Below are 27,836 nucleotides of genomic sequence, written 5' to 3' on the forward strand. Positions count from 1 at the left end.
TGAACAGGGAAGGCCCTTTGTAGCCGAGAAAACAATCCCTCCATGGCACCTGGTTCTTGCGGAGGGGGGGCAGAGCCCGCTTCCCAGAGAGCCTCGCAGGAGCTCTGTGGACCCCAGAGGGCCCTGCCGCCGCCACCTGCCCTGCCTTCCTGGATCAGTCCTCTCCTCTCTCCCCTGCCCACCTCTGTTGCTCATGGCCACCCATCCGTTAGCCTTTCCCGGAGGATGGATGGACTAGGCCCAGGCTAACTCTGAGGCCATGTTTAGAAAACGCTTCTCTGTCCAAAGAAGGAATTTCTCTTCCGGGGGAACAGCTGGGTGTTTAGGAAATTTGGGGTTGGGGGGCTTGGGGGATCATGGCTGCTGGTCCTAATTTAAAGAAAGCCCGCCTCAAAGGACAAGGGCAGTGAAAGGCTTTCTGAGTATCAGCCAGTGCCTTGCCTTCACTTTTCTCCTTGGCATTGGAGCCACTCCCTCACGGATAGTTCCCAGGGGTGTTTGCTAGGCCTGCGGGCAGGGAGGTCAGGAGAGCTGTTGACTGTGATGGGAGCTGAGTCTTACCCTGCCTGGGCCTCTTGCCGAGTCCCCAGGGAAGGAGCACAGTGTGCAGCAGGTGGCCAGCCTGTTTGCACACCTGTGGGAGTCTCCTACCTCCCCCCAACCCCACACCCACCCCCACACAGCCCCAGGAGGTGACTTCAGACCCAGAGCCTCTAAAAAGTTTCCACCTCCTGGCCCTTGGCATTGGCTTTGGCTGTGGAAGGAGGTGGGTTATCACCAACATCTATGCAGGTGTTTCCTTGTCCCAGTCTTAACACAGCGCATGTGTACTGGGTGCTACATATGTACAGGTGCACACACTTCATGTACACCATCTTCAGTCATGCATGCGGTAAGTATGTGATTTTACAGAAGAGAGAACAGGAGTTACATGGTTTGCTAACAGGGTGGTACAGCCGGAACTTGGACCCAGGTTGTCTGGCCCTAAGCCTGTGTTTGTAGCCACTTCCTGCTTTGACCGGAGGGGGCAGGGTAGGAACGTGGGTCACCGTGTGTCCTGGTGCCCTGTCCCTGGCCAGTGCTGTGACTCCAGGGCCAGTCTGGTATGATGTGGCCTTGTTCTCAAGCACTATCATGTCCCGTTGTAGTAGGTTATTATTTTTTTAATTTTTTTATTTTTTTACAGAGACAGAGAGTCAGAGTGAGGGATAGACAGGGACAGACAGGAACGGAGAGATAAGAAGCATCAATCATTAGTTTTTTGTTGCACATTGCGACATCTTAGTTGTTCACTGATTGCTTTCTCATATGTGCCTTGACCTCGGCCTTCAGACCGAGTAACCCCTTGCTTGAGCTAGTGACCATGGGTCCAAGCTGGTTAGCTTTTGCTCAAACCAGATGAGCTGCGCTCAAGCTGGCGACCTTGGGGTCTCGAACCTGGGTCCTCAGCATCCCAGTCCGATGCTCTATCCACTGCGCCACCACCTGGTCAGGCTGTAGTAGGTTATTAACAAATATTTGTCAGGTGGGTTAACCTCATGCTGGGTCCCAGGGCCAGCATGAAGCTGGCCTCCCATCAGCTCCCTGTGGGGACCCATCGTCCTCCAGGCTAAGCTGGTTTTTCTAGAATAAACTGCTCTTCCACTTTGTACGAGTCTTCCTGTTCTCAGCCGGCATCTGGCTGGTCCAGCCTGGAAGCACATCTGTGCACAAGTGAGGTCAACAAAGAGCTCTGAACGTGGGGGCCACCGCCCTGCCTCCCCACTGTGACCTCTGAACCCTTGGGTGGGTCTCAGCCTTAATCTCTTATCTGTGAAATGGGGATAATAAAAACAATTGTATCTTTGACAAACTCAACACAAAAATGCTTTGGACCCAGAAAAACCACAGTCAGATGTTATTCTTGGTTTACTCCCACAGTATAAGTCTTCATGTGTTTCTGGAGCTGGGGCCTGGGAGTCATGCTGGCTGGTGAGATTAAAGTCTGGACCTGCCATTTGGCAGCTGAGTAATTTGGGACAAATTAGCTGTTGGAAAAAAGGGAAAAACAAGAGCATCCCATCAGGCTGTTGCTGAGAATTGAGATGATGCATATAACAAGCTCAGCCGAGTGACCTGCCCACAGCGGGTGGTCAGCACATATAGTCATCATTAAGTCACCGTGATGGTGTCGCTCATCCTCTGCTTCTGAGTCACTCAGAGCAGGGCCTGGTCTGCAGCTCCCGGGGTGGAGGAGTGCGGCCCCAAGCCCCGTCAGGTGCTCAGGTGCTCGTCAAGTGCTTTTGTGATGAGTATGGGAGAGCTGAGGTGACCCCCTGATAGAAGCCAAGGTTTGCTGGGGGAAGGGCAGGAGTCTCTTGGGGAAGTAAGAAACTTGTGGTGTCTGGTCAGGCAGGGCATCAGGCAGGGGGTCGCCTCGCAGAGCCTGGGGGTGGGAGTCCTGTATTCCAGGGACTCCTTGCTTGTGTATAAACTCCACATAGCCAGGGAAGGGGATAAAATTAAATCCTTGTTCATGATCAAGTGGTTATAAAAAACCCTGCCAGTCAGCGGCTCCTTCCCACTGCAGCTGTCTCAGAGCCAGCAAGAGGAGGAAGGGGCGCGGCTGTGACCAACACCCCCCTCCCAGCCCTCCCATCCACCCCCTCCCCAGGGCCTGGGGTCCCTCTCCCACTCCCTGCCCACCTACCCCATCCCCACCTTGCCCAGAGCCCAGCAGAGCTGAGACAAAACCCTAAACACCTCTTGGTGTGATGGCTGTCTGGCTGCCTTGCGGTGCGACCCTCTTGCACTCTGGGCTCAGAGCTCCACAGACCTGGGTTTGAATCCAGACTTTGCCATTTACTAGCCTACCTGGAGCCAGGAAATAGAAGCTATAGTTGCTTGAGAGAATTTCAAAACAAAAAAACTGACTCACAATCAGGTTTCCTTTCTCTGGCTCCGTAATGCTAACCCTGGGCTGCTCCCGACCTTTGACCTCCCCCTAGGCTGTAGCCTGGGTTTGACAGGCGTGGGTCTAGGTGGGCTGGGTGTGGGAGGGGGCTGAGGTGCCCGTCTGGGCAGTGAGTCTCCCAGATCTGGCTCCAGTGCCTCTGTCCCCCTTCCCACCATCACCGCTGGTCTCATCAGCAGCCCTGGTCTTTTCCAAGGTGGCCCCTGAGGGACAGCAGGTGGCTGAGCTGCTGGCACCTGGCAGGGCAGAGCCTGTGGTGCTGGCAGGCAGGGAAGGAGGACTGAGGTGTTCCTTGGCCCGGGACCTAGGATGCTGAGAGAGGAAACAATAAGGCAGTAAAAATAGTCCTTTGTTTACAGTAGGCCACACATCCTCCTGAGGACTGTAAAGAAAAACAGCCCTCAGCCTAGGGAACCCAGCCAGCCAGACCCATGGGATGGGTGGAGCTGAGCTAGCCGAGTGGGAGGGGTCTGGCTGAGGGGGCGTGGACAGACCCAGGCCCCCTGGGGCCAGCTCCACCTCCTCTGTTTCCACAGACCTTGCTACCCACCCTGGAGTGCCCAAGGAAGCCTCTTGTGGGCCACTCCTGCCCAGACCTGTTGGGCAGTGCCCCTGGGCTCCCTCAGAAACACTCTGCCCGCACGCCCAGTGGGGGCCGACTACCCCTGCCCCCCCTTGTGGCCAGACTCTTCCTGCTGGCTTACCCCTTTGGGGACTTGTCTTGGGAGTGGTCCAGTGTCCCAGGGGAAGGCAGTCTGTGAACTTTTCTCTGGCTGAGCTTCCCCAACTCCCCACCCTATCTGAAGCTGCAGAGGCTGCAGAGAGGCCCTACGGGGGGCGGGACAGACTGGACTCTGGCCCCTCAAGGTTCTTATCAGGAACCTGTTCATTGCTCTCCCAGGCCCTCTCAGCCGGCTCCTGTGGCCTGCTTCAGACGTGAGCCCTGAGCCCTCTGGCTGGCTACGCAGAACCTACCCAGACTTCTAGAGAATGCCCCCAGCCCAGGAACACCACTGGGCCCCTGCCAGGCACCCAGGGAGTCTGACTGAGGACCTACTGTGCATGTGCTGGGGTGGGCAGCGACAAGAGGGACACAGATACACCCTGTGGTGGCAGAGGCTGCTGAGGCCCAGAGACCTGGAAATAGGATACGGCAGTATAGCATCCTGCGGGGGGGGGGGGGGGGGGGGGGGGGGGGACACCCTCGTCATGATGGAGCGGGGTGTGAGTGGGCAGACCTGGCGTGTTGTCGGACTCAGCGTGTCTGCGGGGAGCTGAGCAGGTCAGGAGGGCCTCTCGGAGCTCTCAAACCTGCCCGTGGCCCTCCTGCTCCCTGCCTGTCTTGTGACTCCTGTACGGTCAGGGTGAGGTGGTGATGGAGGCCTGTGGGTTCACCCCAGTGGAGGTCCCTGGCTCCTCCCCAGCAGTCAGACTGAGAGAGAGGAGAGCTGGAAACTGAAGGAGGAGACCTTTGGTGGGGATGTGTCAGACAGGCTCAGGGGTTCTGACACAGTTACCCACCTGGCCTGGTGGGTCCCTGCTGGTGCCACATGGGCAGCTGCCAGCCCACCAGCCAGGCTGGCTCCTGTCACCCGCTCTGGACTGTGTGATCCATTCAGGGCCCCAAACATTTTTCTGGGTAAGGACAAGAGGAAGTGTCCTAGTACCTCGTCTGGCCTCCGAGGTGCAGGGAGGACGGGCTCCTGTCTGCTTGTGGAAGGCAGGCCCGGGAAGCTTATGCGATTAAGCTCTTAAGGTCATTAGGCAGAAAGGGCCGCTGGGGCAGTGTGGGAGGGGGAGGGGCACCCCGGAGAGAGTGCTGACGTTGGAGAGAGCACTGACCTCGGCCAAGGTCAGCTGCCACAGCCCACTCTGCCACTCCCCTTGGCAATTTCATTCCATGTGTCTGAGCCTCAGTTTCCCTTCACACAGGGGCTGTGGAAGTTGTTGGTGCTGCTCCCCGAGCACTCCCAGCGCTCTCCCTTCTAGTAGAGGCCGTGTTCCCCTCGCCTCCTCTTTCCAGTGAAGTGTGACCCTGTCTGGCTTTGGCCAGAGAAATCTGAGCGGCAGTGATGGGCCATTTCAGCTGGAAGCTTTCAGATCACTTGGTAATGTTCCAGAGGTGCTGCCCTCTCCGCCTGGGTGCTGGCGGAGCCCCTGGCCAGTCCTCGAGTAACAAAGTGTGTTGTCCTGTGCCCTGAGGGTCTTGGGCCTGTGGTTCTGCAGCGTCCCTTGGCCTCTCCAGACCACTAGATCGCATCAGTGACCTCGAGCCTTTGGAGCTGCATGGCATTCCGAGTCTTGCTCTATCAGAGAATGCTCTGTTGGTCCTGGCGCGAGAGCTTCCCCTAAAGGTTGTGTCTGGGAGCCGCTTGCTTTTCTGGGATCTGAGAAGACACAAGTAAGGTTGCTACTGCCTTTGTATTCAGGGTACAATCCCCCCCACACACCGGTCTCTCGTGGGTGACCTGGTCCCCCCACCCTGTGTGCCAGCCTTTGGCTTTCTTTGATCCCTCAGATGTCCTGAGCCTGTCCCCTCCTCAGAGCTGCTGTTCCCTCTGCCTGCAGTGCTCTTCCACTGGGCCGACTCCTCAATTTTCCCATGTCAGCTCAAATGTCATCCCCTGCCTTAGTCCATCCAGCTGCTACCAGAAAATATCACAGACTGAGTGGCTTCTAACAGCAGAAGTTTATTGTTCACAGTTCTGGAGTTTGGAAATCCAAGACCAGGGTGCCAGCACTGTCAAGTTCTGGTGACGGCCCTCTTCCGGTCTGCAGACTGCCAACGACTCTTCATGTGGGGAAGGGGCTCGGGAGCCCTGTGGGGCCTCTGACTCCATTCATGAGGGCTCCACCTTCATGACGTCATGACCTGAAGGCCCACCTCCCAATACCGTCAACATGTGAGTTTGGGGGTGAGCACAGGTGCCAGGCCATAGTGCCCCTCAGAGGGTCTGCGCTGACTGCCCTGTTTTGCTTTCCACTCTCTGATGGGCTCCTTCCCGTTTTCCTGATTATTCTCTGTATCTGAAATAACCTTATCTGTGAATTTTCCTCTTTGCTTGTTTATTTCTTGCGCCTCCCATTTAGAAGGTAAGCTCATCAGATCAGGGACCTAGTCAACCTTCTTCACTGCTGTGTCCTCCATCCCTGACAGATTCTGGGCTCGCGATAAAAGTTTGTCAAATGAGTGAATAACTTTGACCTCGAGTTGGCTCTTCTGCTGAGCCCTCTGTGACCTCCAGGTACAGTGACCCCATTTTCTGAACTAATATCGTGCTGACAGCAAGGAAACCTGGGCCCTGGGGAGAAAGGACATCATCTCCGCTCCTCTGGTTGAGGCCCCAGGTGCGTTTCGATGGGGCTGGGCGCTGGCACCCGCGTGGCACCCCATGCTCACAGTTTTGTTAGGCCTGTCTTGGCTGGTGAATCAATTCTCAGCTACCGAAGGGGCTCAGGGACTTGTACTGGCCAGAAATTTATGATTTGCAGGCAGCAGAAACCCAATTCCAACTGGTTTGTGTCACTGGGGAGGGATACTTCTAGAACATTCTCTCCCTCTAGGTCTATCTTTGCTTGTTTCCTTTTGACTTTGCCTTTTGGTCTCATTATCTCCTACCAGACTGGCCTCCTCGTCCAACAGCAGAACATCGCCCCTGGCAGCTTCAGTGGAAGGAAAATTCTTGCTCTCCGTGCCCCAAACAGACCCAGGGAAGCCTCTGATTGGCTTTGAGTAATGTGCCACCTGTTGGGCCAGTCACGTGGCTGGGGATTTAGTCATCTCTCCTTCATGTGGTCAGGGCAGGACAGGTTCTGGAGAGTGTGATCCCATCCCCACCAGAGTCACAGACAGTGGAAGTGGTGGTACCTAAAGTCTGATCAGGGACAAGCTGTGACCACCAGGCTGTGATGCTGGCTGAACTCTAGAGGCTGAGAAACTCCGCAGTGACACCAGCCAGCCTGCCATGGAGGAGGGGGAGAACAGAGGCAGGGAGGGGACCTGCTCACTGGCATTAACATCAGAATTTTGGTCTTCTCCCTGGGGACCTGGTTTTGCCATCCTAGAGTGACACTGTGGTGTCATGCAGCCCTGCCTTAGAATGGCAGGTATCCCACAAAAGTCATCAAAGTCTGGGAAGTGCTACACAATGTATGCATTCTTTTGGAGTCACAGTTCTTTTGGAGAAGTCCCACCATAAAGATGTCCATTTCATTTAGCTTTTCCCTCATCTATTGGACTGCAGAACTCTTAAAGTTTTTTAAGGATTCTAGGGAATGACCCATGAGACCTGATGCTGTGTAGAAAGAGCACAGGATTACAAAATCAGAGCTCTAGCCTGAGCCCTGCTACTTATGTGTGTCTTCTCCAAGCCTCAGTTTTCTCATCTGTGAAATGGGTGACAATACTAACCCCCATAAGCACGTTGTAAATGTGGGATGAGAATAGGCCTTTGATCAATATCTTGTAAGCTATAAAGCACTGTGCAGCGACCTGACCATTATAACTGGTTTCACCTGGAAAATAGCATGTATGCTATTTACTAAGGTGACCAACATTTTTACAATGAAAAGGAGGACAAACATAAATTGAAGAAAACAATATCATAAATAAAAGAAACATTTTATTTATTGCAACAATAATACACTATAATATGATAAATGCATAATAAAAACATTTGTAATATTTTATATTGTAATTATGCTTATATGCCTATTAATTTTTAATAATAATTGTAAGAAAAAAGTACTCATTTAGATACAGACACATCACATCACACACAATGGATCGACTCTGCATTGATCGAATACAGAGATTTACAGATTAGTCTTCCAATATTAAAAAGGAGGACATGTAGGAGGACACTTTTCGAGGGAGGATGGAACTTACAAAAGAAGGACTGTCCTCCTTAGAGGAAGATTGGTCACCTTATATTTACCTTAGAAGGTAGGTAACCCTCTATCATCAAGATTAGGGGGTGACTATGGGGAAGGAAATAATGCATCCAGGACTGGCCGAGACTGGTGACTAAGTAGAGAGGAGTGCCGAGGGCAGGAGGGTCTCCAGAGGCAGTGCCATGGAGAATGAAGGTCCAGGGGTCAGAAAAGCGGAGGTAACCTTGATGGCAAGCCCTGGGGAGGAGGCGCCTGGTGGCAGGGAGGTGCTGACTATTGCGGCTGATCCCTTCTGGAAATTTTTTTTTTTTTTTTTTTTTTTTTTTTTTTACAGAGACAGAGAGTCAGATAGAAGGATAGATAGGGACAGACAGACAGGAACGGAGAGAGATGAGAAGCATCAATCATCAGTTTTTTTGTTGTGATACCATAGTTGTTCATTGATTGATTTCTCATATGTGCCATGACCGCGGGCCTTCAGCAGACTGAGTAACCCCCTGCTCGAGACAGTGACCTTGGGTCCATGCTAGTGAGCTTTTTGCTCAAGCCAGATGAGCCTGCCATCAAGCTGGCAACCCTGAGGTCTCGAACCTGAGTCCTTCTGCATCCCAGTCCGACGCTCTATCCACTGTGCCACTGCCTGGTCAGGCCCTTCTGGAAACTTTTGAACCCACAGAATGCTGGTGCCCCCTCCCCAAACCCCTCCTGGCCCCACCCAGGGGATTCTGCCTGGGGCACAGGTGGGTCTCTGAGAAATGCTTGGGCCACCTTAACAAAGCACCATAGGTAGACTTAAACAATAGGAATCCCTTGCAAGTCCAAAACCAAGGTGTGGGCCAATGGTTCCTTCCAGTGGACTAGGGAGGAGTGTGCTCCAGCCTCTCTCCTCGGCTGTGGACAGCCATCTTCTCCCATTCCTCTTCCTGCCATCTGCCCTCTAGGTGGCCAAGTTTCCCCTTTTTATAAGGACACTAGTCATACTGGATTAGGACCCACCCTAATGACCTCATTTTAACTTGATGACTTCTGTAAAGACCCAACCTCCAATAAGGTCACATTGCTGAGGTCCTGAGGTTGGGACTTCGTATAGATTTTGGGAAGACAGAGTCCACCCGTAGCAGTGGGCATTCTCCCCAGTGAGCATTCTCCCTCCGCTGCGCCAGCCCACCTCCTTAGCCAAAAGCATGTGGGTTCTGTCCTGCTGGAAGAGAGAGAGAGAGGGCCGTAATTGTGTTAATTGCCATAGTACCAGATCTGCAATTAATATGCCATGGTAACAAAGAGCAAATGCACTAATCGCACGTAATTGGGCTTAAACTACACCCTCAGCAGAGCTGCGCCACTGAGCCCCACTGTTTATGTTTCTTTTCAAATTAGCAAAGGCGAGCAAATTAACATCTGTTTCCCCTCCACCATGCTCCGAAGGGAGCTGTGGGGGGAATCCGGGCAGGGGGAAGCCTGGCAGGCAGCCTGATTGGACCCTGTCCAGAGCCGTGCACCCAGGCCTGACCTTCGGAGCAGCAGGCAAGGCTCAGGGCGTCGGCCTGACCGGGGCCTTAGCAGACACCCACCCAGGGTGGTTGGGACAGGGCACTTGTTCTCTGTGGACTGCCTCCCATGTGGTGGTGACTATGTGGGGCCCTGGGGCAGGTTTGGAGACTTGAGGTTCAGTGCTACAACCTCTCTTTCTCCATTTCTGGGGTGGTGGTCAAGTCCAAGGGCAGGTGGCAGGTCCCCCCCCCCCCGGGGAACAGATAACATGTTCTTGTCCCCTCTTCCTTCTGCTTTCTCAGCACACAGGCCTTGTGTCTCTGCGGCCCTAGGGACACTCTCTGGGACTGGCCCTGCTCATGCTTGCCTTTTTTTAGCTGGTAGGTACTTCCCCGGGCCTGGGGGTGGCTGCTGAGAGCTTTAGTCCTAACAGGCAGTGTCCCCTGTCCCGCTCCCCTGTCCCCAGCATGTGTCTGGTGCTCCTGGCCTTGGCCCTCCCCACGGGCCCCTGCCCTCTTTCCTTCAGATCCCTCTGCTCGGAGGTCCTCCCTCCCACCGATCACAATCATGATTCCTAGCTGGGGCTGTGCAGCCAGGGGTCAGGGTGGGAGTGGGACTCACAGACTTCTCAGCTGGTCCCTCCCCTCTCCTGCAGCCACCAGGTCACCTGCCCCTACCTCCCAGGGCTCAGGGGGAGGGCCAGAGAGGTCCTTCCGCTCCAGTGCTCCCCAGCAATTTGCCTCCCACTGAACCAGCCACCACGAGGGCTCATGGGCATCCTCAGGCCCTTTGGGAGGCTGGTTGGGAGAAGCCTGCCTTCCTCCAACAGACAGCCTCCTCATTTGCACCCCCAACTCAATGCCCCAGATGACGGAAGTCCAGCCAGTGCGCGGGAAGGGGAGGGAGGCAGGAGCCAGCACCCCCCTTCCTGCTGCCCCATGGGACTGCACAGAGGGCAGGAACAGAAGTGCCCCCCTAGGTAGGCATGCCCGTCCCCTGGCTCTTCTTGAGGGCTGGAGAGAAGGGGGCAGTGCCAGGCCTGTGGCAGCGAGGTTGCTGGGAAGTTCAAGCTGTGATGCTGCCGGGGCCCATGGTCAGGGCCATGGGAGGGGAGGTTTGGGGAGGTAGGAACCCACCTCAGCCTTCTAGTCAGTCTAGGACTTTGGGCTCGGCCCCTTACAGAACCAGCAGGATTTGGGCTGGCAGAGAAGAAGGTTAGCCACTCCTGCCTGTCCACAACCAGGGGCTGAGGGCTGAGCGAGAAGGGACCTCGCTGGAAAGAGAGACACCTGTACTGAGTGCTCACACTGTGCCAAGAACAGTGCGGAGTGCTTTCTGTGCAGCATCCCGTTTAATCCACACAACATCTCTGCGAGGCGCGCGCCATTATGATCCCACTCTGTAGATGATAAAACCGAGAGGAGAGGCCACAGGAAGGGCCATAGGAAGTGGCTGAGTCAGATTAAATGAGAGACGGCTGCAGAAGGGCCACATGCAGAAAAGGGCCCCATGCAGGTGAGAGGGTCATGTCTGCAGGGTGTGGGGGCAGGGAGATGGCCTGAGATGATCAGGCCGAACTGGGACAGAGGGGACTGTTCTTGGGGAGGGGATGAAGGGCCCACTCCTTGGTCAGGACATCCCCTTCCCCTCACTGTTCCATCACAGCATCTCGGCTCACCCACCACACCGCGAGCTCCCGGAGCTAGAGGCGGCATCAGACAGGGCAGAGACCAGCCAAGCACTTCTCCCATCTCGATGACCCCTCTGACTTCTCAGGGCTTTGCAGATACTGGGAGATGATAAGGTCCTGGATGAGAGCTTCGGCTTTGGGGTCTGACAGGCCTGAGTTTGAATTCTGGCTCTACCACTTCTCTGTGTGACCTTGGGCGAATCACTTGACCTCGCTCAGCCTCAGCGCCCCCCTCTGTAAAAGCAGGATCATAACTGTATTCCTTGTGATTGCCACTAGCATGAGATCAGATAATGCCCACGGCAAACACATGAGTCGTGCTCATTATTTCTTGATCTCTGGGGTAAGGACGTAATTAATCCCGCTACACAGATGAAGAAGGAGAAAAAAAGAGGTAGCCAAGCAACTAAATGAGCTGGAGGCTGTTGGAAAGCGCCAGAAATTTTGGGAATCTGGCTCTTGACTTTTGTGGGTGTTCGCTGGTCCAGAGAGTGTCAGGGCCGAGGAGAAAGTGCAGAAGGACCAGAGGCCTCATCATCATTGGCAAGTTCCTCCACCCTCTGAACCCTGTTTCCCATCAGTTAAATAGAGCTGCATAAACCCCTACCAGGGAGATTGTTGTGTGTCCCAAATGCACACAGATGCCCTTGAGAAAGGAAATGCGCTCTACAAAGCGTCCTGGAAAGTGCTGCGTGAAAGTCGTGACTGACCGTAACCATCATCATCTCCTCCGGCTTCTCGAAGTACATTCGCCTGTGTCACCACCAGCATCGTCGCCGTCAGGAGAACGGTTACCACTAATTGAATATCTTCTGGTTGTCACCAGAAGAGCTCAACCCCTTAGATGCGTCCTCTCATTTAATCCGCACAGTAGTCTAAAGGAGGTATTAATTACTATTACGTCCATTTTACAGATGAGGAAACTGGAGCTCAGAGTAATTAGGCTGTCTGGTCTTCCCTGCTAATAACTGGAACTGGGGTCTGTCTGAAGCCAGACCTTGTGTGTTAAAACATTCTTCCTGTTTTCATTTAATTTTATTTATTTATTTATTTATTTATTTATTTATTTTTTACAGAGACAGAGAGAGAGAGTCAGAGAGAGGGATAGACAGGGACGGACAGACAGGAATGGAAAGAGATGAGAAGCATCAATCATTAGTTTTTCATTGTGCATTGCAACACCTTAGTTGTTCATTGATTGCTTTTTCATACGTGCCTTGACCACGGGCCTTCAGCAGTCTGAGTAACCCCTTGCTCGAGCCAGCGACCTTGGGTTCAAGCTGGTGAGCCTTGCTCAAACCAGATGAGCCCGCGCTCAAGCTGGCGACCTCAGGGTCTCGAACCTGGGTCCTCTGCATCCCAGTACGACGCTCTATCCACTGCACCACCGCCTGGTCAGGCAACATTCCTCCTGTTTTTAAAACCACTTAATCCTATGAGCTCCTCCCAGTTCCAGGATATAGGATGGCGCTGTGGAGAGAACCCTGGTTTGCTGCTGTTTCCACTGTGCAGGACCAGTGACCGGGTTTCCTCCGTGGTTCTGGGGAGGATGGGCCATGTCCTCCGCATGGGCGCTTGTAGAGCGCCCTCCCCTTTCCTTCCCACTGAAACCCAGCTCAGACCTCCCCATTGGGGTGTTGTGGGCAGGCAGGGCACGTTGATTTTGTTCATATGTTGTGTGTGTGTAGTGCATGGGTGTGTGATTCATGCTGCAGAATTAAAGAACCAGCCCTCCTCCCCACCACACACAGTGGTGATCTGCCCATGGGGCCGGGGGATATGCTGCATGTTGTTTTTGGGAGGGAGTAGAGCAGGAAACCCCTATTTTTATCCCATCTCTGGGGTGGGGGCACAGAGGAGCTGCCTACTTGGCCTCTGTGGGAAGGTGAGGTTTTCCTTCCCTGGAAATTCTCACCAGCCAGCAACAGCTGATGCTTCTTGCATGGGAATTCTTTGTTCTTTTGCAAATGGAGGGCCATAGAAAGTGTTAGAGAATCTGAAACAAATCCTCAGGCCCTAGCCTGACTCCCTAGAGACCCCAGCAGTGCCACTGGCAGAGGGGCTTAAAGCTCAGAGCCATGGGCAGTCAGGAGTAAGAATAATAATAGCTAATGCTGTGGGTTGGCTCATCTAGTCCTCACGACGGCTGGGGCGGGCACTGACTCATCTCCATTTTACAGACGGAGAAAATGAGACTGGAGAAATGAAGGACCTCACTCACCCAAGGCCATACCGGGAGAAAGTGGCACAACAGGCAAAAGATAATAAAAGGCTCACTGCTAAACTCTGTGTGAAATAAAAGACTGGAAACCACCCTCAGTCGACAGAGGACTGAGAAAAAAGGACTCTAGGATGACCATATAAAGGAAAAAACGATTTCTCTACTCACAACACTTCGGACACCAAGTTGATGGGTGTCCGAAGCAATTCTCTCATTCTGTGTGGACACTAGCTGGCTGACAAGTTTAATTTGTAATTTTATTTTTTTAATATTATTTTTTTTAGTCTGACCAGGCGGTGGTGCAGTGGATAGAGCGTCAGACTGGGACTTGGAGGTCTCATGTTCGACACTCCGAGGTCGCCAGCTTGAGCGTGGGCTCTTTGGGTTTGAGCGAGGCTCACCAGCTTGAGCCCAAGGTTGCTGGCTCCAGCAAGGGGTCACTTGGTCCACTGTAGCCCCCTGGTCAAGGCTCATATGAAAAATCAATCAATGAACAACTAAGGAACCACAACGAAGAATTGATGTTTCTCATCTCTCTCCCTTCCTGTCTGTCTCTATCTGTCCCTTTGACTCTGACACACACACACACACACACACACACACACACACAAAGATTATTTTCTTTATTTTTTTTAAGTGAGAGGAGGGGAGATAGAGAGACAGACTCCCACAAGTTCCCTGACCAGGATCTACCCTGTAACCCTTGTCTGGGGCTGATGCTAGAATCAATGGAGCTATTTTTAGTGCCTGAGGCTGATGCTAGGAGCAATGAGCTATCCTCAGCTCCTGGAATAATGCTCAAACCAATTGAGTCACTGGCTGTGGGAGGGGAAGAGGGAGAGACGGGGAGAGGAGGGAGGAGGAGAGAAGCAGATGGTCACTTCTCCTGTGTGCCCTGACTTGGAATTGAATCCGGGATGTCCATATGCCAATCTGATGCTCTATCTACTCAGCAAACTGGCCAGGGCCTTTTTAAAAATTCTTATTTATTTTTTATTATTTAGCAAGACAGAGAGAGAGAGAGACAGACAGGAAGGGAGAGAGATGAGAAGCATCAACTCGTAGTTACAATACTTTAGTTGTTCACTGATTGCTTCTCATATGTGCCTTGACTAGGGCTCCAGCTGAGCCAGTGATCCCTTGCTCAAGTCATCCACCTTGGGCTTCAAGCCAGCGGCCTTTGGGCTCAAGCCAGTGACCATGGGGTCATGTTGATGATCTCATGTCAAGCCAGTGGCCCCACGCTCAAGCTTGTGTGCCTGTGCACGAGCTGGCAACTTCAGGGTTTCAAACCTGGGTTCTCAATGTCCTGGGTTGATGCTGTATCCACTGCGCCACCATAAGTCAGGCTAAACCACATCATTTTGCCTCTTGTTATTATCCTTTACAGCAGCAATGGAGTGACCTGGCCAGGCCCCTGGAAGGCAGAGATGGGGCCCAACGGAACTCCTTGCAGGGCTCCGGGGGATGGGTGCTGGCGCTGGGCTGTGGTTTTAGTACCTCCGGGAGTATGTCATCAGTGGCTATCCTCGGGTTTCTCACGACCATTCTCCCTAGCATCCCTGAACTGGGTTTGCTCCCAAGCACATTGTTAGGAGAGCAGTTACGATGACTGCTTACCTGCCTCCAGCTCGCTTCCATAAGCACTTGCTGAGGCTTGCTGTACCAACAGGAATAACACGCCCACCTGAGAATGGCTGGGCTTCCTGGCCAAGAGCTTTCCTGCTTGTGATCTCATTTCATCCTCACAGCAACTCTGGGCCTGGGGGCGGTCTTCCCCAGGAGGGAGCACATGCTGGGTGAGGACTGCCTCCCACAGCCTTGCGCACATCCTGTGCAGGGCATTTTTTGGTGCCTGGGGCACAATTTCACACAGGGCCTACGGCACTGTTTGGGGGCTCAGGCAAACATGAAATTGAATCCCAGGCATCCTTTTTAGCAATGGGTTCTGGAGCAAATATTACATTTTTCTAATCTGGAACAATAAAAGTCCCCTCTGGAGCACGTTGCTGGAGACATAAATGATGTGAGCATAGTGCAGAGGCTGTTGCTATTAGCATGAGTCGTCATGTCAAAAGAGGCAGCACTGTGAATATTGTGTTCTCTCTACCTACTGTTCGTTCAAAAGTTCAAGTCTTGCCCTGGTTGGGTAGCTCCACTGGTTAGAGCATTGTCCTGACATGCCAAGGTTGTGGGTTCGATCCTAGGTCAGGTCACATACAATAATCAACAATGAATGCATGAATAAGTTTTGCATAAATGTGGAATAACAAATTGATGTTTATCTCTCTCTCTCTAAAATTAAAAAGTTCAAGCCTGACCTGTGGTGGCACAGTGGATAAAGCGTCGACCTGGAACGGTGAGGTCACCTATTTGAAACCCTGGGCTTCCCTGGTCAAGGCAAATATGGGAATTGATGCTTCCTGCTCCTCCCCTTCCTCTCTCTCTCTCTCTAAAAATGAATTAATAAAAATAAAAATCAATAAGTAAAATCTTAAAAAAAAAAAGTTCAAGTCTTCCCTGCCTGGCTGACAAAGCCACCACCTTATCTTCCTAAGTGCCCCCTAAGGGTGATGCCTCACTTCCCACTGTTCCAGGGCCCCTGGCAGTGGTGGGCTCTGCTCCAGCAAGGCCCCCCGCTCTGCTAACTCTAACACAAGCCTGCATCGATCCCCAGCGTGGGCCATTTCAAGAATTAACTAATCTGTCACGTGAAAATCTTTGAAAAGTGCCAATATGGCTGAGGCTATTGTCAGGCCAACCGGAAATGGAAGTTCACTGGTTCTCTGGCTTCCAAGACATTCAAGCTGAGCCTTGCAGCTGGAACAACTCTCCTGCAGGCAAATCTCAGCGTGTGCAGGTCACACGGAGCTCACCGGCTGTCTGTCTGCCCACCTGCTGCTGGACCTTTTTGATCTCTTTGTTTCCTTAAGGGATAGTGAGGGTGAGAAGATAAAGGGATCAGGATTCCAGACACCGGAGAGCTTTTGTTTGTGTTTCTAACAGAACTGAATACATTACACTCTCCCTCTTGGCATCAGCCTATTGACTCAAAACGCAGTTCTCAGATTATACCTTTCTGATTTGGTTTGTAAATCTCGAAGGTCCCTGGGAACCTGTAGGGCAGTCTCTTACCCTCTGCTGTGTAATCTCCATAATAAACAAACAAACAAACAAACACACAGCAATTCATTTAATTCATCACTGTATTTTTACTGGGTTCCTACTGTGTGTTCAGCAGTACAGGAAGAGCCCAGAAGACTCTGGAGGGAAAAAGAAACTGCCACGTGTTTGGATCTCCTGTATTCTAGGCTCTGTGAGGCACTCCAATCGCATCGTTTCATTTAGTTCTCACAACTCTAGGAAATAGGGATTGTTATTCCATTTCACAGGCAAAGAAAGAGACTAGGGCAGTTCCATAAGTTGTCCAAGGTCATTTGTAGGAGCAGGAGCCGGAATTCCCATCCAGGGCAGTCTGACTGTACCATCTGGGTCCCATTCTTCTAGTGGGAAGGAGAAAAGGATACAAAGTAGCAGATTATCAAGTCTTGGCTGGTCCACAGTAGGTAGGATCTGGGGGAAAAGGGCCTGATAGTCAGGAGGACTTCCTGAAGGAGGCAGCCTAGAGGTATACTGTAAGGACCTGAGGCTCAGGGCAGAGATGGAGGAGGGTGTACCTTTGTGATGCAGGCCCTGGGGAAGGAATGAGCTGAAGGTAGATAGTGGCGATAGTGGGTCTTGAGTTCAGTTGGGTTGGGCCTGGGCCTGAGAGGTGGAGAGCCTAGGAGAGCTGTCTGGACTTGCTGGGGTAGCAGCAGGGCCCCAGCCACTGGGAGCCAGGGAAGTACGGAAGCAACAGCAATGCCCAGAGAGGATGACTCTGCAGTGCTGGCTGGAAGGAGTTGGGGAGGGGGGGTGGCCTGGAGATGGCAGGGGCCAAGCAGGTGCCTTGGGAAGGGTCCATCTAAGGGGAGTCTAGTCCTCCTGGACTCAGGGGAGGGGGTGGCAGGGGAAGCAGAGGTGGAATCTTCAGGCTTTGGCGGAGAATGCCTTTCAGGAACAAAGGACAGGGAAGAACAGATCCTTTAAATATTGCTTTGAAATTCTCAAGTCACATCATGCCTCTGTTCATTGCTGTTCAAGGTTGCCCCAGTAAGATTACGTCTAAATTTCTAATCCTGTCACTTAAGGCACCTCACAATCTGGCCTCAAGCTACCTTTTTGGGTTCCTCGCCCACTGCTCTCCTAAATAAGTCCTCCACTCTCCACAAGCGGAGTGACTCATCCCTCTCAACCCTCCCGGCCTCCATGGCTGCCCACCCCAGCGCGAAAGCCCAGGTGTCTCCACAAGCCCACCAGCAAACACAGCTGTGACGGTCCTTGTGCAGCTACCTTTGATAGCTCTTCCAGCACAGCCTGAAATAATTAATATTTTGTCATTTAATTTTTGCTGTTGGTGTCTCCCTAATGCTACTGTCTTGTCCTGGAGGGCCTTTTTTTTTTTTTTTTTTCATTTTTCTGAAGCTGGAAACAGGGAGAGACAGACAGACTCCCGCATGCGCCCGAACGGGATCCACCCGGCACGCCCACCATGGGGCGACGCTCTGCCCACCAGGGGGCGATGTTCTGCCCATCCTGGGCGTCGCCATGTTGCGACCAGAGCCACTCTAGCGCCTGAGGCAGAGGCCACAGAGCCATCCCCAGCGCCCGGGCCATCTTTGCTCCAATGGAGCCTTGGCTGCGGGAGGGGAAGAGAGAGACAGAGAGGAAAGTGCAGCGGAGGGGTGGAGAAGCAAATGGGCGCTTCTCCTGTGTGCCCTGGCCGGGAATCGAACCCGGGTCCTCTGCACGCTAGGCCGACGCTCTACCGCTGAGCCAACCGGCCAGGGCCTTTTTTTTTTTTTTTTTTTTTTTTTTTTTTTACAGTAGTTGCCTCAACTGGGGAAGTCATCACCTGATTTAGTTTCCTCTGCAAACTAGAGCCAGTGTCTCCTAGTGCCTGGCCCACAGGGGCACACCACGACTGTTCCAGTTCTTTCCTCCAGTGTGGGGTGGTCCCAGGGATGGAAGGAAGGTGGGGGCCCTAGGACAGGAGGAAAAGGGGAGGACCCAAGGCTCCTGGCAGGGGAAGCATAGGGATCCTTTAATCCATTTGGATCTCTGCATTTCTAAGAGACCTCCAGCATCACCCTAAGATCTTCTAGAAAAGGGGAGCGCATAAACCACCTTCAAAAAGCCACAGACTTCTTCAGCAAATGGAGGAATCTGGAGTTACAAATTCAGGACAGACGCCCCGAGACAGGCAATCTCCCACCCACTTTGCAGGGCGGGAGCCTCTGCAGCACGTGCAGCGCAGCCCCCGACTGTTTACAAAGCGTGGTTCGCTGACCCCGTCTCCTTGACCACCTTTCACAACTCCGCGAGCTCCCTCGCATCACCTCCACTTGGCAGAAGACACCGAGGTCCTGGGAGGCGACGTGACTTGCCCTCAGCTGCACAGTGTGTTGGCGCTCAGGAGCCAGGGACTGCACCTTCCAGCAGGGTCTGCCCTCCTTCGGAGTGGGGGTGGGACGGGCAGAAGGGGAGGCCCACGCCTCAGGGTACCGCTCGCGTGGCTCCGGAGCCTGGGAACGCGCGTGGGGATGCAGAGCTGATGCTCTCGGAGGTGGCCGGACGGGACGCAGTCCCCGGAGTCTTCGCAGCCGCTCGGGAACCGCCCCTCTGGGCGCGTCCCCGCGGGCGGGTTCGGAGGCGCGCGCGCCCTTCCCTGGCCCCTCCTGCCGCACCCCGCGCGCTCCCCGGGCCCGCCGCGCGCGCGCCTCCCCTCGCTCCCCACTCCTCCCAGCCCCTCCCCGCCCGCCGACACCCCGCCCCTGGCCGGGTACCCAGCCGGACCCGAGAGAGAGCGCCGCCGCCATCTTAGTTGCTCCCGCCGCTTCCAGCGAAGCGCTGCCTCCGCGGAGGAGAGGGCGCTCGCGGTCTGAGCGCGCGGCTCAGCGTCACGGCGGCGGCTCCTCCGCGGACCCGGGTGCTCGCCGCGGCGCGAGGCAGTCGGCTCCGAGCCGCCGGAGTCCCGCTCGGCGCCCCGCGCGCCTCCCAGTCGCTCCCGCCTCGGGCCGGCCGCGGCGCCGGGAGCCTGAGCGATGCTGCGCCGCCCTGCGCCCGCGCTGGCCCCGGCCGCCTGGCTGCTGCTGGCGGGGCTGCTGTGCGGCGGCCGGGTGTGGGCCGCGCGAGGTAAGCGTCGGGCCGGGTCGGGGTGCAGGGCGTCGGGCCCGGGGCGCGCGCTGCAGGCGCCTGAGGGAGCCGGGCTCCATCCCGGGTGGAGCAGCTGGGCCCTGGTCGCCCCCATCGCAGTCCCGGTGGTGGCGGCGCGGATTTGGGGGACGTGCGGACCCGCGGTCCCCCGTCCTCTGCAGAGCCCGGGGACTGGGACTTCACCCCCGGGGGAGATGCCATCCACGTATGTGTATTCTGTGCTCAGATGTGCATCGGGCTGGGGGTGCACGGACAGTTTTTGGTGTGTGCTTACATAAGAGCCCACTCCTCCGCATCTCTTTCCAAGATCCCGAGTCTCTGCACCGCGGATATCGCATCTTCGCCCCTTTCCTCCTCCTCCCCCCAGGGTCCTTTCAGCAAATGAGCAGAAGCTGAAACTTCTTGCTCCCCTCCTACCACCTTTCCATTCAAAGGTGAGATTGTGATGAGGTTTACGATCACGGTCTCACCCCGTATTAGAAATCGTTTCCTCCGCCCGGGACGCCTTGGTGCACCTTTTCCTGACGGTACTTTAGATCCTGCAGGGGCTTCGGTGGCCCCAAGAGAAACAAGAAAACCCTCCTTAGGGCCGAAATTATTTTATGGTTACTTGGCAAAAGACTTTTCTTAGTGAATTGGTTATTTTGTTGTTTCAAACTTCATCCACGTAACCTTTTAAACGTTACAGGCTTTCTGATATTGACTGATCTTGCCAACGAAAAGCTTACGCATTGCAGATACATGCTTCCGAACGGGTCTTGGAATCGTAACCATTTTTCTTGGCCTTGGAGGAAAGTAATCCAGTTGCAGTCTAGAGTACTTGAATCTGTTCTTCTGATTTTTTTTTTTTATCACAATTTTTTTTGTGATTTTTTTGTTGTGGGAGGGTGAAAGGTGGCTGCAAGGCCAGGTGAAATGGTCATATTTCAATTCAGTAAGCTTTAAAAAAATTCTCATTTCTCTTCTTTGGCGTGACATAGGGAGAGGATTATGGTATTAACAAATTAAAGGGCAGAGGAAACAAATAAAAGCATCTTTTGTGCCATGTTCTATTCTGCATGTGTAGGATGAGGATGATAAACTGAGTACTTCTTTTATTTCATTTCTGACATTGCTGACTTTGTCAAATTCAGGTCTTAGTAAGTATCTAAGTGCTCTCAGTTTGATTTTTAAAAGTTACGTCAAGCTAAGTTTGAAATATTCTTTCCACATGTGAGATGAAGGTTTGAAAGTCTAATATGCTAACGCAAAAATGTCAGTTTTGCTTATCTTGGGAGAAACACATTTTAAAAATATGTGCTAGGGTTGGGTATTTTGGGGATAATTTAAGTGTATTTAGTTTTAGTCAGTGATAACATTTCCTGTTAAAATCCATGTTTGCTATTTTTTTTTCATTCACCTACTTTTGCTGTTCACTATTGAATTAGCAGTCGGGCTAATTATAGCCCATTGGCATTATTGAGATACTTAAACTGTGTAAATTTCAATATCTGATATCTTCACTATGACACACAAACAGAAGTCTTATGTGAAAGACGACTTGAGTCCTTTGTACTTTGCGAACTTTCTCTAAGCTTTTCTTGGTGCACTTGTAGTACTTTAGAATTCTTAGTCTTCAAAATAAAAGCATTTAAACATCAGTTATTCTGTTGCAGTTATTTTTTTCAGCTTGCAAGTAAGAAAATATCTTGTGAATATTGCATGCAATGCTGATAAAACAATTTCATTTTGAAACATTACAAATTAATTTTCTGTGTAAATATGCAATTGGTGGAGACATTTTGTGGGCTTATTTTAAAAGATGATCATGTCAGTAACATCTGAATTTTTACTGCTGCAAGATAGTATGACATTAGGAACTGCTGTTCATAGTCTAGTCAACTGAAATATATATTAATGGGTCATAGAGATCACATAGGAATTGGAGAGAATGTGTTAGGGTTTATAATCTAAATTGCATTTTGACTATTAATTAGTTTTCTGGAGAACTGTAAATTTCACTTTAATTGTAGCTATAGTTCTTTAAAAAAAATAAAGTAAACCAAAATATGAGGAGAAATATCGTTGGCATATCTGAGGCTTCCTTCTCTCTGGTCAGTCAATTATGAGGAAATAGATGGCCCTGGCTGGTTGGCTCAGCCATAGACTATTGGGCCAGCATGTGGATGTCCTGGGTTCAATTCCCCATCAGGGCACACAGGAGAAGCACCCATCTGCTTCTTCATCCCTCCCCCTCTTGCTTCTCTCTTCCCTCCCTCCCTCCTGCAGCCATGGCTGATTGGAGTGGGTTGGCCAGGGTGCTGAGGATGACTCCTTGGCTTCCCACCTCAGACACTAAGAGCTTGGTTGCTGAGCAACGGAGCAACGTCCCAGATGGGCAGAACACCGCCCCCTAGTGGGCTTGCCAGGTGGAACCTGGTGTAGGCTCATGTGAGAGTCTATCTCTCTGCCTCCCCTCCTCTCACTGAATTAAAAAAAAAGGCCCTGGCCAGTTGGCTCAGTGGTAGAGTGTCGGCCTGGCATGCAGGAATCCTGGATTCGATTCCTGGCCAGAGCACACAGGAGAGGCGCCCATCCGCATCTACACCCCTCCCCCTCTCCTTCCTCTCTGTCTCTTCCCCTCCCACAGCCAAGGCTCCATTGGAGCAAAGTTGGCCCGGGCACTGAGGATGGCTCCATGGCCTCTGCCTCAGGCATTAGAATGGCTCTGGTTGCAACAGAGCAACGCCCCAGATGGGCAGAGCATCGCCCCCTGGTGGGCATGCCGGGCAGATCCCGGTCGGGCGCATGTGGGAGTCTGTCTGACTGCCTCCCCGTTTCCAACTTCAGAAAAATACAAAAATAACCCCAACAACAACAACAACAACAAAAAAGAGGAAATAGAAAATGAAATAGAAAAAACAGCTTCTATGAAAACCCCCCCAAATGTATTCATGCAGTAAATTTCAAAGCCAAATAAATAATATTGACTGTTATTTTCCTGTTTGTATGCAGAATTCTCAGTGAGGCCTCTTCTCATGTCCCACATGAAATTTCATCTCTCCCTGAATCCCTGAGTCCTCCCTTCCCACTAAACTATTCCTTTCTTCCATAGTAATTATTCTGACACCCTTTTTTAATTACTTAATTTGTACATTGTCTATCTCATGAGAACATATGCCCCAAGATGGAAGGGAGTCTGGTCTGTTTTGTTGCATATGTATCTTGTTTTCACCTGATGGATGAATGTTATATACTGAAAAAAGCATCATAGACATGAGTATAAAACAACTTAAATTCTGCAATATGGATATCAGGATTCACTAGTAGATACTTTTTCAAGGATCCTTTTTTTTAAAATGTTTATTTTATTGATTTTGGAGAGAGGAAGGGAGAGAATGAGAGAGAGAGAAAAAAAGAGAGGCAGGAACATCAGTCTGTTCCTATATGTGCCCTGACCAGGAATTAAACCAACAACCTCTGTGCTTCAGGATGATGCTTTAACGATCGGTGCTATCTGGACAGGGCACATCCTTCTGTTGATTTGCAGTGTTGGGGATATTAGATCATAAAAATTGGCAGCAGCTTTTGAAGGCTATTGCTTTGTGCTACCACTCTGAGTCCATTTTTTAAAAACCCACTATAATACTCAGTCTTTTTAGAAAATAATTTTTTAATTAAAAAAAGAAAAGAAAATGGTTTAGAAAATAATTTTTTAATTAAAAAAAGAAAAGAAAATGGTTTAGTAATTTGTATTCTTCAGAAGCAACTTTGAAGATAAAGTCATTTGAATATGCACTTCAATATTATGTTTAATCTAAAATTTTTATTGTTAAAGTATTTCACATAGGAGACCTATAAATTGCTAAGGAAATAATAAAATAATAATTCTGAATGTATTCTGATTTAAGAGCAGTAACTGATTAACTGGAATCTTAATGTTAAATAGAGTATCTTCTAGCTACATACTACTTTTAGGAGAAAAAGTGTAAAACCAAGCAATTTAATTTTTGAAATTTGTGTCAAGTACTATTTGATTTTTGAGCAAAAACAGTATTTCAGTTTTAGATATGAGGAATATGACCCAATAAGTGGAATTTTAATGAAATATAACATCATTTTTGCACAGAAATTAGGAAGTCCTATAATTCCATGACACTGCTTTCAGGACTTGGTTAAGTTTATTAAACCAACTTTTAATGTTTATTTATTTATTTTCTTCTTATTTTTTTTAAGTGAGAAGAGGGGAGATAGACTCCCACATGTGCCCAACTGGCATCCTAGGTCTAGGCTGATACTTGAGTCAACTGAGCTGTCTGTCCTCAGTGCCTGGGGTGCTTAAACCAGTCAAGCTACTGGCTGCGAGAGAAGGTTGGGAGAGGGAGGGGGATAGAAACAGATGATCTCCTCTCTTGTGCCCTGAGGGAGGATCAAACCCAGGATGTCTGCCTGCGGGGTTGATGCTCTATCCCACTGAAACAACTGGCCAGGGCCCAACTTTTAGTTTTCAAAATGAGGAACCTGCCTGACCTGTGGTGGTGCAGTGGATAAAGTGTCAATCTGGAATGCCGAGGTCACTGGTTCGAGACCCTGGGCTTGCCTAGTCAAGGCACATATGAGAGTTGATGCTTCTTGCTCCTCCCTGCTTCTCTCTCTCTGTCTCTTTCTCTGTCCTCTCTAAAAATATGAATAAATCAATTAATAATAATTGAAAAAAAAGATTTTAAAATGAGGAACCTGAGGGATGTTAAAATTTTAAGACACAAAAAAAAGGATTGAATTAGTTTTATGATTGCTAAGACAGGAAAATGTAATTTTGGGGGATAGAGTTTTCATTTATGAGAGTTTAAACAAAGTAGGGATCTGGTTATCCTGGAAATCACTTAGAGTCTATTTCTTACATGTTCTGGTTAATTGAGGTTTGAGATCACTAAGCTTTTAAAGAGACCTTGCTGGGGCTCTCTGTGGAGCACGCCTGCGGCTGTCCCCCAGGCATGGTTTCCTTGCCTCTCTCTTTCTCCTGAGCTCCAAGGGCCCTTCGTTTGCCTCATTAACTTGTTTCCTGAACCCATTTCTTCTACAACTCACTTCTACCTCTGTGACTTTCAAAATAAACTTTCTCTTATAAAAATAAAAAAATTGAGTGCGGGTTGCCTTGAATGTGGGCTTATCAACATAATCTCATGGTCACTGGCTTGAGCCCAAAGGTCGCTGGCTTGAGCAAGGGGTCACTGACTGGCTCTGCTGGAAGCCCTGGTAAAGGCACGTATGAGAAAACAAATCAATGAACAACTAATGCCGCAACTATGAAGTGATGCTTCTTATCTTTCTCCCTTCCTCTCTCTTTATCTCTCGCTAAAAAGAAAAAAAAATAGGCCTTGTTTCTTCTATGGTCTTGATTTGGTGAGAGCAGTGGTATTGGAGGAAATGTGTCTTTTATAAATAAAATTTAGGATGTTGATTTGTTATAAAATACAGAGCTTCAGGGGCATAGATTCAAGAGTGACGGGAATGATTTGTGCAGTGCTGTGTTCTTGCACTGTTTGAAAAACAGCCCTCAAAAGTGATGTTTTGATGGCAGCAGAGACTGTGCAAGCCAGAGATAGGGACCCTCATATTATGACTAGTCTCCTGCCCGCACATCCAGGCCGACACACGGGGCCATGCATTTCCTAGAGCTGCCACCACCCAGGAGTTGGAGTGTGGTGTTCAGCTGTCCTTGATTTGATCAGTTCTTTCTTCCCTGTTTTGGGAAAATTTTTGTTTATTTTCTCATTTAGCTGTAGGTTGATATTATTAGATTAATTTTATCTCTAGATCTGTTGCTAAGGCTTTTTTATTTTTTATTTTTTATTTTTTTTATTTTTATTTTTTTTTCATTTTTCTGAAGCTGGAAACAGGGAGAGACAGTCAGACTGACTCCCGCATGCGCCCGACCGGGATCCACCCGGCACGCCCACCATGGGGCGACGCTCTGCCCACCAGGGGGCAATGCTCTGCCCATCCTGGGCGTCGCCATGTTGCGACCAGAGCCACTCTAGCGCCTGGGGCAGAGGCCACAGAGCCATCCCCAGCGCCCGGGCCATCTTTTGCTCCAATGGAGCCTTGGCTGCGGGAGGGGAAGAGAGAGACAGAGAGGAAGGCGCGGCGGAGGGGTGGAGAAGCAAATGGGCGCTTCTCCTATGTGCCCTGGCCGGGAATCGAACCCGGGTCCTCCGCACGCTAGGCCGACGCTCTACCGCTGAGCCAACCGGCCAGGGCCAAGGCTTTTTTATTTTTAAAGTTCTAGGCAAAGGTTGTTATTTCAAAGTAACTGAATTTAGAACATCTTAAAAACCTATAAAACACATCTGAAAGCTCCTTCTTTCCATTCCTAAACCCCAGTAAGAAGTAGGTGATAGGTAGCATTGTAAAGACAAATCATGTTTTTTGTTTTGAGAGAGAGAGAGAGTGAGAGGGGAGGAGGAGAGACAGATGAGAAGTATCAACTCCTAGTTGTATCATTTTAATTGTTCATTGATCGCTTCTCATATTTGCCTTGACCGGGGGATTTCAGCCAAGGCAGTGATTCCTTGCTCAAGCCAATGACCTTGGGCTTTAAGCCAGCCACCTTTGGGCTCAAGCCCTTGGCATCATGCCGAAGATCCCACGCTCAAGCCGGCAACCTGCTCTCAAGTTGGCAAGCCCAGGCTCTAACCCGAGACCTTGGGGTTTCCAGGGCTCTCGGTGTTCTGGATCGATGCTCTGTCCACTCACTGCGCCACCACTGGTTGGGCAAAGTATTTTCTTTTTAGAGGTTTTTGTTTTGTTTTGTTTTTAAGCAAGAGAGAGAGACAGAGACAGGAAGGAGAGAGATGAGAAGCATTAACTTGTAGTTACAGCACTTGAGTTGTTCATTGATTGCTTCTCATATGTTCCTTGATGGGGAGCAGGGAGGCTCCAGCTGAGCCGGTGACCCCTTGCTCAAGCAGGTGAGCCTGTGTGCAAGCCGGATAAGCCCATGCTCAAGCCAGCCACCTTGGGGTTTGAGCCTGGGGCCTTGGTGCTCTGTCCATTGGCCACCACTGGTTAGCCTTCTTATTAGAGTTTTAAGTGGCTGATTTTTTTTCTCCTTTAGGGACAAACTGACATTTCATCCACCCAGCTTCTTTGCTGTTATCTCTCATGTCATTCCTACCCGGGACCTTAGACTTTAAGTTGAAAGGAGCTTTGAAAAGTCTTCTATGTGGAAGCAGCTTCCCCTATAAAACAGAGGGATCTTCACATGACCCTGACAATTGATCTCTCAGCCTGGGAATTTGCTAGCACACAAAGCCACCCTTTTCTTTAAAACATTGTTTGAACCTTTAGTCAGCTTTCCTTAGAACTAAATCTTATCAATCCCTCAAATCCTTGGCGGCATCCAGTCCCGCAGCTCTTTGTAGTTGCCACCTGTCACTTTAAGAAAAGCGCAGAGCACTTGTGGTCCAGGAGCCATCCCCCACCGTCCCCAGGCCCTGATTCCTGGATCTGATCTGAGAGTGAGCCAGTGCCCTGCTGCAGGCGCAGTGACTGGGGGACTAGCCTAGTCTCAGGCAGGGTAACTATCTAGGTTGTGGATCAGGGTGTAACTTTATGAAGGGGACTGGAGGAATCACTAGAATTCTTAAACTGCACATAGTTTAGAAAATGTTATATATATACATTTTTGTTTATTAAATTGATTGATTTTAGAGAAGGAAGAGGGAGCAAGATTGTAGTTGCTTCACTTTAGTTCATGGATTGCTTCTCGTGTGCGCCTCGACAAGGCAAGCTCGGGGTTTCGAACCTTTGACCTCTGTTCCAAGTTGATGTTCTCTCCACTGCATCACTGCGGGTCAGGTTAGAAAATGACATTTTTAAATAAAATTCTTGTTATGCTCATTGGCTAAAACATATGCTTTTAAAAAGTATATTATTTTGCCTGGTTCTTTGATTTTTATTCTTTAATTTACTATTTTGTTACTTACCCAATCTTCAATCCTAGTATCAGACACTTAGAAATATATCTTTAGAGTCAAAGTGAATTTTAAAACTCAGTAAAAATGAATGTCATCTTTGTTTAGTACCTACTTAAAGTCTAACAAAGACATTTATTCTGGGCTCTTCCTAATACTGCAAAATTTTTTCTTATGTATACAGTACTTTCATTTTAAGGACCACCAAGGGAAAAGAGTGGAATGTCATAAACTTAAATTGAAATATGTAAAACCTGAGAATAATTTGTATAAGGCTGTAATTAAGTGGCCTTTAAAGAACATAATTTATTCCATCTGAAATGCAGAATTCAGTCACATTTCATTTTGCATATTTTAGATGTAGTTAATGATGAATAT

General features: G+C 50.5%; 1 protein-coding gene and 1 long non-coding RNA gene across 5 annotated transcripts in view; one reads left to right on the forward strand and one right to left on the reverse strand.

Annotated features, from left to right (window-relative positions):
* Positions 1–16,436: 16,436 nt before the first annotated feature.
* LOC136331662 (uncharacterized) lies at positions 16,437–19,010 on the reverse strand. The gene is made up of 2 exons (XR_010730522.1): positions 18,687–19,010; positions 16,437–16,751 (listed from the first exon to the last, which is right to left on the reverse strand). It is a non-coding gene; the product is annotated as an uncharacterized lncRNA (long non-coding RNA).
* A 138-nt stretch (positions 19,011–19,148) lies between these two features.
* Positions 19,149–27,836, forward strand: part of CLSTN1 (calsyntenin 1) — a 68,868-nt gene continuing 60,180 nt past the window's right edge. For 2 of the 4 annotated variants that reach the window (XM_066270508.1, XM_066270510.1), the window contains exon 1: positions 19,149–19,482. In XM_066270508.1, coding sequence (XP_066126605.1) covers positions 19,392–19,482 — 91 coding nt within the window. In that variant the 5' untranslated portion in view covers positions 19,149–19,391. The remainder of the gene's footprint in view (positions 19,483–27,836) is intronic. The other 2 variants (XM_066270511.1, XM_066270512.1) reach the window with 1 other exon arrangement.

Source organism: Saccopteryx bilineata, chromosome 3 (assembly GCF_036850765.1).
Source record: "Saccopteryx bilineata isolate mSacBil1 chromosome 3, mSacBil1_pri_phased_curated, whole genome shotgun sequence".
NCBI classification, from domain to species: Eukaryota; Metazoa; Chordata; class Mammalia; order Chiroptera; family Emballonuridae; genus Saccopteryx; species Saccopteryx bilineata.